This window comes from Thamnophis elegans, chromosome Z, assembly GCF_009769535.1.
Source record: "Thamnophis elegans isolate rThaEle1 chromosome Z, rThaEle1.pri, whole genome shotgun sequence".
Taxonomy (NCBI): Eukaryota; Metazoa; Chordata; class Lepidosauria; order Squamata; family Colubridae; genus Thamnophis; species Thamnophis elegans.
The window spans coordinates 1203237-1217941 of NC_045558.1; the positions used below are offsets into that span (position 1 = coordinate 1203237).

The window sequence follows — 14705 nt, forward strand, 5'->3', positions numbered from 1 at the left end:
GAGAGAAAGGGGGAGGGAGGTAGAGGGAGGGGGAAAGAGATGGAGGGAGGGAGAAAAGGAGAGAGGGATGGAGGGAGAGAGGCAGAGAGAGGGAGAGAAAGAAAGAGAGAGGGAGGGAGAAAGGGAGAGAGGGATGGAGGGAGAGAGGCAGAGAGACAGAGAGAAAAAGAGAGCGGGAAGGAGGGAGGGAGAAAGGTTGAGAGAGAGGGTGGGAGAGATACAGAGAGGGAGAGAGAGAAATAGAGGGAGAGAGGGAGAGAGAGGGAGAGTGGAGGGGGCAGTTGTGGGCTGCTTAGTCTGTAGTCAAGGCCCTCCAGCCTGAGTTATGGTGCTGGGGCTTGTAAACCTTCTGGCCAGATCCAAGAAGACAAACAAGGCAGTCCTTGAATGAGGCAAGTCCCCCACCCCACAGATAGACACGATGCCCCTCTGATGCAGGCAGACAATCCTCTGCTCCTTCCGCCGCTTTGCCCTCCACCTCCCTTCTTTCTCTCCCCTGCCAGCTGGACGCTGTATTGATCCATCGGAATGCCCTTGCTTCTGGGAGGGCACCCTCTTCCCACTGGGGGCGCTGGTGATGCAGGAGTGCAGGAACTGGTAAGAAAGGGTGGAGCTACTGAGGGAGGGGTTCCTCATCATGGGGAGGGGGGTGCTCAGCTGCATTCCTCCCAGACTGTGCCCCCGCCGTCCTCTCCCTCTGGGACCACCAAAGGGGGGTTCGAGGTGGGGGATGTTGCAATTAACCCATCCACTGGCTACCAAGAGGACTCATTTTCGAGCCCCTCCCGGGAGAAAGCAGCATTGGGTAAGGGGTTCTCTGTGAATGGGGGTCTAGGACAATTCACCGCAGCCAACTCACCTCAGCCAAGTTGCCACGGACAACTCGCCTCAGGATCACTTGCCATGGGATAACATGCCACGGACATTGCAATGCTGGATGAATCGTTTCATTCGGCTACGTTTGATATTGATGACCACCTTTGCGTCGGAATTATTGTAACCCTTGGATTTCTGGATTGGTTTTTTAAATTTTTATTATTATTATTATTGGCCACAGTTCCGTTGAAATTCATCTAACATTTGTATTTCTGGAATGTTCTCGTGACATCCTGTGGTGACCTGAGTGCAGCGAGTACTCTGCGGCCAGTTGCCCATGATGAGTTATGCATAGTGAGTTGTCTGTGGCTAGTTGTGCATGGATAGTTGTCTGTGGTGAGTTGTGCATGGTGAGTTGTGCATTGTGACTTGTCTGTGGCTAGTTGTGCATTGGGAGTTGTCTGTGGTGCGTTGTGCATGATGAATTGTCTGTGGTGAGTTATGCTTTGTGAGTTGTCTGTGGTGAGTTGTCTGGGGCCAGCTGTCTGTGTTGAGTTGTCTGTGCCTAGTTGTGCATGGATAGTTGCCTGTGGTGAGTTGTGTATTCTGACTTGTCTGTGGCTAGTTGTGCATTGTGAGTTGTCTGTGGCAAGTTGTACCATGGTGAGTTATCCATGGTGAATTATGCATTGTGAGTTGTCTGTGGTGAGTTGTGCATGGTGAGTTGAGTTGTCTGTGGTGAGTTGTGCATTGTGACTTGTCTGTGGCTAGTCATGCATTGGGAGTTATCTGTGGTGCGTTGTACATGGATTTATTGCCTGTGGTGAGTTATGCATTGGGAGTTGTGTGTGGTGAGTTGTCTGTGGTGCATTGTGCATGGATAGTTAACTGTGGTGAGTTGTGCACTGTGAGTTGTTTGTGGTGAGTTGTGCATTGTGAGTTGTCTGTGGCGAATTGTGCCTGGAGAGTTGTCTGTGGTGAGTTGTCCCATTCTGGTGACTGGAGGGTACACAGGAGAGATGGCTTCACCTGCTCGTTCTTCTGGCACGGATCTCTCCACCCAGGCCGAGGGTTCATGTCAGCCTCCCAGATAGACAGGAGACAGGTCCACACGAGTGAATTCTACTTGATTGTACGGCTACATGAACAGAATCTTTCAAGTCTGAAAGTGCACATCTTCCGCCGTTGCTTTTTACCGCAGCTGTGCAATGGACAGTCTCTTCATCTGTCCATTGCACAGCTGCAGGCTATGCCTTCTCTTATCTGGTTGTTTACTCTCTCTCTCCCACTCATTCACACGTGCATTAGACCAGAGTTCCTTCTGCGGAGGAAAACGGGTTGGGTGGGTTTATCTCAATTTGCTGTACAGTCACAGATTCCACTGAGGTCCCCTTGTTGTGTTCAGAAAGTCCCCCACGTTTGTTCGTTCTGTGTACCCCTTGTATGCTGGGTGGGTGAAACCAATCAGACCTTGTTCTCCCCGCTTTGGGAAGGCAAGCTGACCAATGAGGAAGCAATCTCGACAGAGATGACCCCTAGGGTCAGCCAAATACCTTCCTTTTGAGTCCCTTAATCTGCTCAAGAATTAAAAATTTGGTCAACTTCCTGTTGACTTAAGAAAGGAGAGCGTGGGTAACTATGACCACTGCAGGTTCTACACAGCCGTCGATTGTTAAAATTCTCCCCTACAAACTTGATTTGAATACAAGAAAATAATTTTGGGTGCCACGTTTTGGGCCGGGACATAAAGACCCATGTGGCACATCTTCGACATGTCTTGAATTCTCATCCACCAGGCAGTACTCCTAAGCGCACTCCCAAAGATAGAATCAGGGGGAACACGGAGCATAGAAACAAGTACCATGTACCAGCTTGTGGCACTCAGAAGCTCTTGTCTGGGGATTATGGATGTGACTTTCACATTCAGGATCCCAAGCTGGAGGATGGGACCCTCGAGGTCCTGATTATCGCAGCTCGGGTGAAAAGCCCCCCGTGCTATTTGTGTGTCCTCCGCAATTCAATAATGCTCTGTCCCCCCCCTCCAGCTCATGTGAGGCAGGCCTGTGGCAGTGTACCGCCCCTCTGGAGACTTGCCACACCCCTTCCCACTGCGCCGAATTGGAGTTTGCTTGTCACACGGGTGGGCGCTGCATCCCGAAGGCCTGGATTTGTGACAATGAAGATGATTGTCGAGACGGTTCGGATGAATTTTGTCCCTCGAGCTGCGCTCCAGACCAATACCGGTGTGCCGGTGGGCAGTGCATCCCCTGGGGGTACCGTTGCGATGGCACCCCAGACTGCACTGACGGCTCAGATGAAAAGGACTGCCCTTCACCTGGATGCTCGCCGCAGGAGTTCCGGTGCGACAATGGCCGCTGCATCGCTCGCCAGGACCGTTGTGACGGGGAGCTGGATTGTGGGTTTGCTGACCCCTCAGACGAAGCAGGTGAGTTTGCGCTGGGAGTTTTGGGGATTTGGGTTTGGCCAGTCTGAAGAAAATAAGAATTAGGGGTGACATGATAGCAATATTCCAGTATTTGAGGGGCTGCCAGAAAGAAGAGAGGGGGTGTCAAGCTATTCTCCAAAGCACCTGAGGGCAGGACAAGATGGATGGAAACTAATCAAAGAGAGAAGCAACCTAGAACTAATAACCCATAATCCCTTGGGTGGAGTCCAGGCAACTGAATGGAGCTAGCAGAGTGTTTAATGGCCGGATGCCGTACCTGTTGCCAATGCGGAGTTCTGTTTAGCAGATATATTCTTGGTGTGCCCAGAAGGAGAAATAACTGCCTCTGTCTAGGATCGAATTCACAGCCTCATGTTCTTTTATTTGAACTAATCTGAACGAATTAAAAAACGTGGAGAACTCACCCAATTTTGTTAGCTCCCACCCCCCCAAAAAACATCTCCTCTCTCCTCGCCCCTGTCTCAGATTGTGGACCAGCTTGTAGGCTGAGCGAGTTCCATTGTGCGGCTGGGCGCTGCTTGCCATACCTGCACCGCTGCGATGGGCATGATGACTGCGGTGATTTTAGTGATGAACGTGACTGCACCTGCCCTCCTGGAGAGTTCCAGTGCCCGAGTGGTCAGTGCCTTCCCAAAGCTCTGGTTTGCGATGGTCAGCAAAATTGTCCCTCTGGCACGGATGAGGCTTTCTGCCCAGGTGGGTATATGTTTGTGTTAGTATATATGATTAATTGATTAATTAAGCAGCCAGCTCAGTGTAGCGGGTAAGGTACTGCCTAGAAACTAGGGGACTGTGAGTTCTAGTCCTGCCTTAAGGACTGAAAACTGATTGGGAGTTCTAGTCCTAAATTAGGCATGAAAGTTGGCTGGGTGACTTTGGGCCAATCACCAGGAGATCGGGAGTTCTAGTCTCACCTTAGGCATGAAAGCTAGCTCGGTATCTTTGGACCAATTACCAGGAGACTGGGAGTTCTAGTCCTGCCTTAGACATGAAAGCCAGCTGGGTGACTTTGAACCAATCACCAGGAGACATGGGAGTTCTAGTCCCACCTTAGGTGTGAAAACCATCTGGGTGACTTTGGGCCAATCACCAGGAGACTGGGAGTTCTAGTCCCACCTTAGGTAGGAAAGATAGCTGGGAAACCTTGGACCAATTATCAAGAAAAAGTGAGTTCTAGTCCTACCTCAACACAAAAGCCAACTTGGTAACTTTGCACCAATGACCAGGAGGCGGAATAGGTGTAGTGGCTAAGGTGCTCCCTGGAGAGTGTGAGTTCTACTCCTGCCAGGCATAAAAGATAGCTGGGAGACTTTGGGACAATCAGCAGAAGGTGGTGAATTCTAGTCCCACTTTAGGCCTGAAAATCATCTGGGTGACTTTAGGACAAGCACCAGGAGATGGTGAGTTCTAGTCCCATTTTAGGCATGAAAGATAGCTGGGAGACCTTGATTAAGTGAATGTGAGTTTTAGTCTCACCTCAGCACGGAAGCTGATTAGTGACTTAGGGCCAAACCCCAGGAGACTGGGAGATCTAGTCCCACCTTAGGTATGAAAGCCATCTGGGTGGCTTTGGGCCAATCCCTATGAGGTGGAGTAGACAATGGTCTGAGAGCGATCCAGGATCCACCAGGAGAGATGAAGAACCATGGCTAATCTAATTCTTTGTCCATCAATAAGTTATGTCAAGAGTTAGATAAGTCTAGATCAGTCATCTAGACCAGAGGGCCCCAACCTGAATGGCCGGCTGGTGTGCACGCCTCCACGTATGTGCACAACTCTACTTATGCGAGCCTCATTCCAGGCTCTCGTGGCCCCTCGCACTATCCTCATTTCAGGTGCTCACGGCCACACTCACCCTATCCTTGTCACAGGGGCCTGCGGCCCCACTCACCCTATCCTCGTCACAGGCACCCATGGCCCCACTCACTATCCTCGTCGCAGGCGCTTGTGGCCTACTCACACGAGCCTCAGCGGGGGGGGGATTGTGGCTCCATTTGCACGACCATTGCTATGAACATCACGGGGATGCATGGGCACATCCACTTGCCCCTCCCACAAAATCACCCCCTCTTTTCCCCCTTCCCCCTGCTTCAGGCCACCAACCTAAACAATGAATTCCACATCTTATTATAGGTCCGGTGATGTGCGCTCCGGGCCAACTAGCTTGTCCAAATGCCACTTGTGTGAGCCGTACGCAGGTGTGTGATGGAGTACGCGACTGTGACGATGGTACCGATGAGGACCCGTCTCAGTGTCCAGGGATACAGAGCACCCCTCTTGTGCCCACTATTCCTCCAGCTTTTCCTGGAACCCAACAGCCTGTCGTCAATAGGACCCTGGGTAAGCTGCCTCGAGTGATCTGAGGATCGTCAGATCTTATGTAGTATGTGACCTTCTGGATTAGGAGCTGTCATCACCCAGCCAGGCTTTAAGCCAGTGGTGGGTTCCTACCGTTCAGACTAGTTTGGACAAACCAGTAGTGGTTTAGCGGCCCAGGTCACTGCCAGTTCCAGCAACACTCCTGAACCAGTTCTCCGGTCAGCACTATCAGCACCGCCATCTTGTTTTTCAGTTCTCTGCATGTGCAGAACAATTTTAATTGCACTGCGCATGTGCACCCAGCATGTATCAAGCATGCGCGCACAACCGAACTGGCAGTAGTGCCAGACGGAACCCACCCCTGCTTTACGCCATCAATCAATAGCAATAGCAATAGCAGTTAGACTTATATACCGCTTCATAGGGCTTTCAGCCCTCTCTAAGCGGTTTACAGAGTCAGCATATCGCCCCCACAGTCTGGGTCCTCATTTCACCCACCTCGGAAGGATGGAAGGCTGAGTCAACCTTGAGCCGGTGAGATTAGAACCGCTGAACTGCAGATAACAGTCAGCTGAAGTGGCCTGCAGTACTGCACTCTAACCACTGCGCCACCTTGGCTCTGATTTACCTGATACAGGTAGACCACAATTGAGCCCAAAATTTCCGTTGCTAAGCGAGGCAGTTGTTAAGTGAGTTATGTCCCATTTTGTGACTTTTCTCACCCTGGTTGTTCATTGAGCCACCGCAGTTCTTACGCCGGTAACACGGTTGTAAAGGGGATGTGATCTTCTGCCCATCCGTGCAGGGCCACCCTGTGGGCGATACGAGTTCCACTGCCACAGCGGGGAGTGCCAGCCGCGGGGCTGGGTGTGTGACAACGAAGAGGATTGCCTCGATGGCAGTGATGAGCTCCACTGCAACCGCACATGTGAACTGGATCAGTTCCCTTGTGCCCACGGGGCAGAGTGCATCCACTACCAGCAGCTCTGTGACGGCATCCCACACTGCCAGGACCAGTCCGATGAGAGCATTGACACCTGCGGTGAGTGCTCTCTTCTCCCGGGTGCACCCTTGGCCCATGTTCCTCCATTTCTCTTGGGCAGGGGTGTCAAACTCAATATCATGGTTGACCTCAGGGACAGAGGGTGGGGGGCATGGCCAACTCCCCAAACTCCTGGCATGTTTCCTATTTGCATTGGGTAGAGGGGGCTGAAACCACGCTGGCCCGATCTTTCCTCTTTGCATTGGGTACACCGGGCCAAAGCGACGTAGATAAACCAGGCTGAAGCGATGTGGGCCAGCGCCTTTCATTTTCCAGGATGGCCCCCGTGGGCCGAGTCCGATCACGTCGTGGGCCGCATCCGACCCATGGGCCTTTGACACCCCTGATCTAGGGTCATTTTCTCATTCAAGCCCGACTAAGCAAGACCCAAGCAAAAATGTCAAGACACAATAAATGTGGACATGAAAAATACCCAGTTGCTGCATTGGCAGAACGGCACAACGCTTCCCTGCTGACTTTCCCTGGCCCACTGTCCTCAGACAATTCGTCACAGGAAAATTCAATGCAGGATAACTGAAACGAGGGAGAACCGAATTGCAACTCGCCCCAGTCTTGAGGACTGCGAACCTCAACCTGCGAAGGTTCAGACTTAAAGCTTGCTTGTCCCTCTCTTGAGTTATCCTGAGTTGAATTGTCCCACGGTGAGTTGTCTGCAGGCAGTCAGGTGCAGTGAATTATCCCGCGGAGAGTTGGCCAGGACGAGTTGTCCTAGATCCGCTGCATTTGCTCATACAAAATGGCGTGTCCGTCGATCTGAAAATCAGTCCCTGCACCTGCGGGAAAAACACGATGACGGTGATGAAGACAAGAACTCTTCTTTGTATTGGAGGTAGGCTCCACACAGATCCCTCCTTGTCCCGGGTTCTTCATCTGCAACGACCGGATGTGCATCAACGTATCCCGGGTGTGCGACGGCTCGCCCGACTGCTCCCAGGGAGAAGATGAGCTTGCCTGCGGTAAGGAAGGGAGGAGTGCAGCCGAGTCGATTTTTGGGAAAGGGTGCAAAATCTGGATGGGATGCCAGGAAGGGATTGAGTCTACCTGGAGGGGGCACTTTAAATTTCCTATCAAACCGCCCCTTCCATTTTGCACTCCCTTTATTTAACTCAATTTAAATAATCGAAATAGGTTCCTCGTGTGCAGGTAGTCCTCAGTTTACAACTGGTGGAGCTACCAGCAGGGTATGTACAATGTCGATTTGACGTTTTCACCGTAGGGATACACACACACACACACCCTTGGTCACACCATTGCATAGCAAGCAGTGGCAACCACGCCCTTTTGCCACAGTCTGCAATCGCACAATAATGATTGCCCCATTGCATTGCACAATTACACAATCACACATAATCGCACGATATGAAAAGACGTCAGAACTCTCTGATGCCTCCTCCTCTCCTCACGTAACAGGTCGAGAAGGAATTGTAACACTTTCCCATTTACATTGGATAGAAATACCGTGTTACCTAAAAAGACATTGAAATTTATTTATCTATCGATCCAATCGTGCTGGCATTGGTTCGCTATATTAAAAAAAAAGTCAACAGAAAAAATAATCTGTTAATAATCCTTTTATCGTATTTAAGACACAAGGAAATGGATGCCTTTTGAGCGATGGAGGGAGTGGATGATGGGTGGGGAAGTACTGCTTGTTCTAATGTCTGCTCATTCTGACTACAACAGAAATCCCGGTGGCTCCACCAGGCAGAAGGAATCAGACGGTCGGACCATGTCCAGAATATTCCTGCGGTGACGGCACCTGTATTGCCTTCAAACAGGTGCAGTGAGGAGTTGGATGAGTGGTGTGATGGCCTAGAGATGGAACTCTTGCCTCACAATCAGGAGGCTGTGAGTTCAGTCCTAAGTAGAGGAAGAAAGTTATCTGTAACCAGTCGACACGCTTTCTACAAGATGTAATGAAGGATGATTCTTTTTTGTGTGTGTTTTTGTTCAATTAAAATAAAATAAAAATTTCTAAAAAAAAAGAGGGTGAAAATTTGGGGGCGTCTTATACACTGAATGTACACCCACCCACCCACCATCCCCCATCTTTTGGCCTCTGCTTCCCAGTAATTTACCTCCTTGCAGCAAACTGGGAAAATGGGGCTTGTGGAGGTGGCAATAGGCTATGGCAATCCTTGCAGCCTGAAACAGCTGATGATCGGGAGGCCCCTGCTGAAATTGAAAGTGAAACTTGCTGTTTGTTGTACAAATTGCTCGGAGGCAGATTTTTTTTCTTGTGCTAATCAGGCTGTTTGCTGTTTGCTGCAAGGAGGTTAGTCAATAACTGTAAATGCCTATAGAATGTTCAAATGATTAGACTTTTTAAAGACTGCTTTATTAAAGTTCTAGACAACTTAACAAAATGAAGAAGGTTTTTAAAATAAATGCTTGATCTGAAAAGGGCCCAGTGCTATTGTATCTTCCTTTAAATAGCAGAGAATAATGTATACTTCCAGAAGCAAGCATCTGTACAAGTATAGTCTGAAATGTAACACTACAAACAGTGTATATCATCTGTACTGTTTGATGTTTGTTGCAAGGAGGCAAATTGCTGGGAGGCAGAAGCAGATTCCCTCCCCCCTTGTTTTCCTCCCCAAAATCTAGGTGTGTCTTATACTTCGGAACGTCTTATACTCCGAAAAATACGGTAGTACCTCACGATCTTGATTGTAGCCCACTGTTAATGCAACTTAGGATTGCATTGCACTGTCATCCTTTGGAATGAGCTCCCCGTGGAGATTCGGACGCTCGCCACCCTTCAGGCCTTCCGGACAGCCATTAAGACCTGGCTGTCCCAGCAAGCCTGGGGTTGAGTTCCCCCACCCCTACTCGAACTTGCTGTGCTTGTTGTGTTTTTTTTAAAATTGTTGTATCACTGTCCTGTTTGTCTTACTTTTCTGTATTTGTTCCCCTTCCCTTGGCTTTTGTTCAGCCGCCCTGAGTCCCTTCGGGGAATAGGGCGGCTTACAAATCGAATAAATACCAATACATTGGCTTTTTGGGCTGCCGCCACACACGGCCGGCTCCTATTTAGCTGGTTGTCCACTAAGACTCCAAAATCCCCTCACAGTGACCGGCTATGAAGCCTGGTTTCACCCAGTCTATATGTGTACTTTCTTGACTAAGTGTAAGATTTTACTTTTCTCTACATTGAGTATCATTTTGTTAGATACAGGGCCCAGACTAGATCAGGGGTCACCCCTAGGCCGTAGCCCACTACCAGCCTGTTCAGAATTCGACTGTGGAATCAGGGGGCAAGCGCACGTACACATGTACGCAGCTCTGTTAGTGTGAGTGGTGGGTGCACATGCCCGCCATTTGCACAAATGGAGCTACATGCATGTACTCTCTTGCCTGCCTGCTACACGCGCAAGAGGAGCTATGCACATGTGCTCCTAGCTGCGTCTCACATGGAACCATCTCCTCTTCAACCCCCAGCCAGTCCACAATGCTGGAAACGTTGAAGATCACCAGACTAGATGACCTCCAGGGTCCCTTCCAACTCTGTGATTATCCTGTGATTCCTAATGGCTTTGAGTTTGTCCTCGGTGGCAGATTGAGGAGGGCAGTCTGGAAGGGCTCCTGCGTTTCCTATTTTCAGAGCCCTCTCACGCCCGTTCTGGTTGTGTGTTCTTGCAGGTGTGCAATGGTCTGGCCAACTGCGCGGATGGCACAGAGGCTTCAGGTTGGCTGCCCTCCGATGAACGGGACTGTGGCCTCTGGACACCCTGGGCAGCCTGGAGCATGTGCAGCCGCTCGTGTGGCACGGGACTCCAGATCCGCCGGAGGAGCTGCACGCGGCGAGCAGACGACGTCCTCCGTCACTGCCTTGGAGAGGAGACCCAGGCCCAGCAGTGCTTCCTAGTGGCTTGCCCCGGTAAGAGTGGGCTTTGGGACCCCTACTTCCTGTTAATGGACTCCGTTCACAGATTCAACACAATTTGGTGAGGACACTCGATCCTCTCCTGGTTTCGTCTACAGCCGTTCAGTGATCAGTTTCCTCCGTAGCTGCTGACACGTTGGATGTCGGAGATGCTACATTTGCAGGGACCCTTCCTCCCAGGCAGTCCCTAATCTTTCTCTCTCTCTCACCCGAAAAGTTGATGGCCAGTGGCGCGAATGGGCCATGTGGTCCAATTGCACCGAGGACTGTCGCGGGGTGGTGGTGCGTCACCGCGAATGCCTCCCATCCCAGAATGGAGGACGCCACTGCACTGAAGGGCCAGACGGATCTGCCGGTTCGATAGAAATCCGTAAGTCAATCGGGGATTATGGGTGAACAAATGACGGAAAGTGGGATGGGGTAATCACTACAGCTAGTCCTTGACTTACAACCATTTGTTTAGTGTCCAAAGTGAGAGCGGTGCTGAAAAATGTGACTTGCGACCATTTTTGACACACAGCACCCCTTAATTGCAGTTGTAACCCAAGGACTACCTCTACTGGGCATTCATTTTTGCCCTGTAGAATGACAGGATATGCCTCCATGCTCTGCCCAGCACATAGTGACAATGAATATAAATAGAACAATTTGTGTTCATTGATTCACACAAATTAATTAACACAAATAGGAGAATTAACCAGTGGAACAGCTTGCCGTTAGAGGTTGTATGGCCGATGTGTCAAACACATTATCTGCGGGCTGCATCTGGCCTGCAATAGGCTGAGGAATTGGCCAGCGGGGCCATCCTGGAGACAGTGGGGGACTAGCCCCTGCCATCCCGAACCTGGTAATGCCCATCCAGTCATCCGTGATGACCAGGCCACGCCCACCTCAGCCCCCCAAGGACAAACAAACTCCTGATGTGGCTTGTGACGGAGTTGCATTTGATACCCCTATTGTAGGGGCTTCATCACTGGAGGCCTTTAAGAAAAAATTGGGCAGCTACCTGTCTGAAATGGTTCAGGGTCTCCTGCTGGAGTAGGAGGCTCAACTAGAAGACCTCCAAGGTCCCGTCCAGCTCTATTCTGATTGATTGATTCTGATTGATTGAAAGATTGACCTGCAAGTAGACACAGCTCTCAGCTTCTTCTCTTTGCAGAGTTGTGTCAACGCGAGGACTGTCTCAATGCCTCCACTTGCCCGGGAGAGCTAGTGAGCCAGAGGTGTGCCCCGTGTCCCACCTCCTGTACGGAGCTCTCTAGCCGTACAAGATGCCGGAAGGACAGGCCCTGCCGACCAGGTAAGGGGGAGCCGAATCTTTGCGTAGTCAGTCAGCATAAGTTGGTGTCCATCATCTGCGTGCTGGACTCATGTGTCCAGAGAATCTGTTGAAGACCCTCTGCCCGTTTGTCCTGCTTGAGCAAAGGAGTTGGATTAGAAGACCTCCAAGATCCCTTCCAACTCTGTTATTCTGTCATCCTGTTATTCTGTTATTCTGCTCTTCTGTTCTGTCATTCTGCAATTCTATTATTCTGTTGTTCTGCTATCCCATTATTTTGTCATTCTGCTACTCTATTTTGCTATTCTGTAATCGAGTGATTCTGCTATTCTGACATTCTACTATTCTGTCATTCTTCTGTTATTCTGTTCTGCAATTCTGTCATTCTGCTATTCTGTCATTCTGCAATTCTGTCATTTTGTTATTCTGGTCTGCTATTCTGATGTTCTGCTATCTGTCATTCTGCTGTTCTGTTATCCTGTCATTCTCTCATTCTGCTATTCTGTCTTATCTTGTTTTTCTGTGATTTAGCTATGCTCTTATCCTGTTGTTCTCTCCTCTGCAGGTTGCTGGTGTCCAGAAGGCCTGGTCTTGAATAGTGAGCAACAGTGCGTCCGTCCGCGAGAGTGCCCTTGCCAAGTGGCCGGGGTCCGCTACTGGCCTGGCCAACTGGTCAAAGTCAACTGCCGGATCTGCACTTGCCAGGAAGGACAGATGAAACGCTGCCGACAGAACCCGGAATGTACAGGTCAGCCCCGGGTTGGGCTCCCTCCCTCCCTCCCTCTTTCGGGCGAGGTGGGGGGATCTTCCATATTTGGAAACAAACTTGCACTCAATCCAGACTGAGTGGCTATTGATGCTCCCTCCCAAGGATGGTCCAGCTATTCCATCTCTTAGCCTGGGGGGTGAAATCATACCCCCCTCAGAGAGGGTTCGCAATTTGGGAGTCCTCCTGGATCCGCAGCTGACGCTAGAACATCACTTGTCAGCTGTGACCAGGGGGACCTTTGCCCAGGTTCACCTGGTACACCAGTTGTGACCCTATTTGGATCGGGAGGCCCTTTGGATGGTCACTCACACCCTCGTCACCTCAAGACTGGATTACTGTAACACGCTCTACATGGGGCTGCCCCTGAAGAGTGTTCGAAGACTGCAGTTGGTCCAGAATGCAGCCGCGCGAGCAATATTGGGTGTACCTAGATACACCCATGTTACACTTATCCTCCGCGAGCTGCACTGGCTCCCCATTGGTTTCCAGACGCGCTTCAAGGTGCTAGTCGTTACTTTTAAAGCCCTTCATGGTTTAGGACCTGGCTACCTGAGAGACCGCCTCCTGCCATTTACCTCCCAACGACCAATAATATTACACAGATTGGGCCTCCTCCGGGTGCCATCGGCCGGTTAATGTCAGTTGGCGGGTCCCCGGGGAAGGGCCTTCTCTGTAGCTGCTCCAGCCCTATGAAACGATCTCCCCGTAGAGATCCGGACCCTCACCACTCTTCCGGCCTTCCGTAAAGCCACAAAGACCTGACTGTTCCGGCAGGCCTGGGGTTGTTGATTAGTATCCAGCCCCACTCCAACTGTATGCATGTTGTTGATATTTTTAACACTTGTATTTTATCTTAAATTTTTAAATATATGTTTGTCTTTCCTGTAAGCTGCCCAGAGTCCCAATGGGAGTGGGTGGCATACAAATACTAATAATAAATTGAATTTGGCCCCCATGCTGAACTTACTCTACCTTGGTCTCCAGTGAACTGCGGCTGGTCAGCGTGGTCGCCATGGGGTGAATGTCTGGGTCCCTGTGGGGTGCAGAGTATCCAGTGGTCCTTCCGTAGTCCCAATAACCCCACCAAACATGGCAACGGACGGCAGTGCCGGGGCATTTACCGCAAGGCCCGGAGGTGAGTCAGCCCCTCCCCAATCCCACACAGAAAACCAAACAAAGGATTCAGGAGCAACAAACCAGGATCCAGCATTCAAAAACGCCATGGTTTTCTTGCACGCTCACCGATACAGCTAGTCCTTCGACTTACAACAGTTTGTTTAGGGACCATTCGAAGTAATGACAGTGCTAAAAATGACTGGGGACCGTTTTCCACACTTACGACCATTTTGGCACAGGATCAGAATTCAGACGCTTGGCAAGGGACTCCTGTTTATGACAGTTTCCAGTGTCTCGGGGGTCACACATTCCCCTTTGCCGCCCTGCTGTCTCGCAAAGTCAACAGGGAAGTTGGATTAGTTTCACAACCAGGTTACTAATGGAACAACAGCAGGGATTAACAATGACTCTTGGGATCCACCTGATTATCCACCTGTGTGTGTGTGTGTTGGAACCGGGCTGCACGACTAATTGGCCTTCGCATATCCGTGTGCCAACTTACCACTAGTGTGGGCCACTTCCCGTTTCTCCCCCCTCCACGCCGGGCCACCAAGTTGTAACATTTGGGGTCCATTGCTCTACTATTCTGAACAAATGACTGCGCAATCTCTCCTTGAAAACCTCCAGTATTGGAACACCCATAACTTCTGGTGGCAAGCAGTTCCACTGGTTAATTGTCTTGCCTACTAGTAGGTTTCTCCTCAATTCCAGGTTGCTTCTCTCCTCAGTTAGTTTCCATCCATTGCTGTTCATCCCGCCTTCCGATGACTTGGAAAATAAGGGGACCTCCTCTTCTTCGGGGCAGCCTCTCCAATATTGGAAGACTGCTATCCTGTCCGCCCTGGTCCTTGTTTCCATTAGACTAGCCATGCCCAAATCCTGCAACCATTCATCATATGTTTTAGCTTCTATCTTCCTCTTATCTTCTTCTTGCAAGGAGGATGCCCATCCTTCCACTCTACCTCCTGGAGGTCAAAGGTGTCTCCTTCC

The 14705-nt window shown here is 50.4% G+C and overlaps 1 protein-coding gene across 1 annotated transcript in view; it reads left to right on the top strand.

Moving 5' to 3' along the window:
- Positions 1–14705, top strand: part of LOC116520557 (SCO-spondin-like) — a 122258-nt gene that overhangs the window by 29518 nt on the left and 78035 nt on the right. Inside the window, exons 26-37 of the mRNA XM_032234806.1 lie at positions 504–597; positions 2862–3262; positions 3749–3979; positions 5417–5623; positions 6408–6644; positions 7499–7621; positions 8349–8443; positions 10308–10545; positions 10769–10921; positions 11711–11851; positions 12396–12578; positions 13584–13734. Of these exons, the coding sequence (XP_032090697.1) occupies positions 504–597; positions 2862–3262; positions 3749–3979; positions 5417–5623; positions 6408–6644; positions 7499–7621; positions 8349–8443; positions 10308–10545; positions 10769–10921; positions 11711–11851; positions 12396–12578; positions 13584–13734 (2254 nt within the window). The remainder of the gene's footprint in view (positions 1–503; positions 598–2861; positions 3263–3748; positions 3980–5416; positions 5624–6407; positions 6645–7498; positions 7622–8348; positions 8444–10307; positions 10546–10768; positions 10922–11710; positions 11852–12395; positions 12579–13583; positions 13735–14705) is intronic.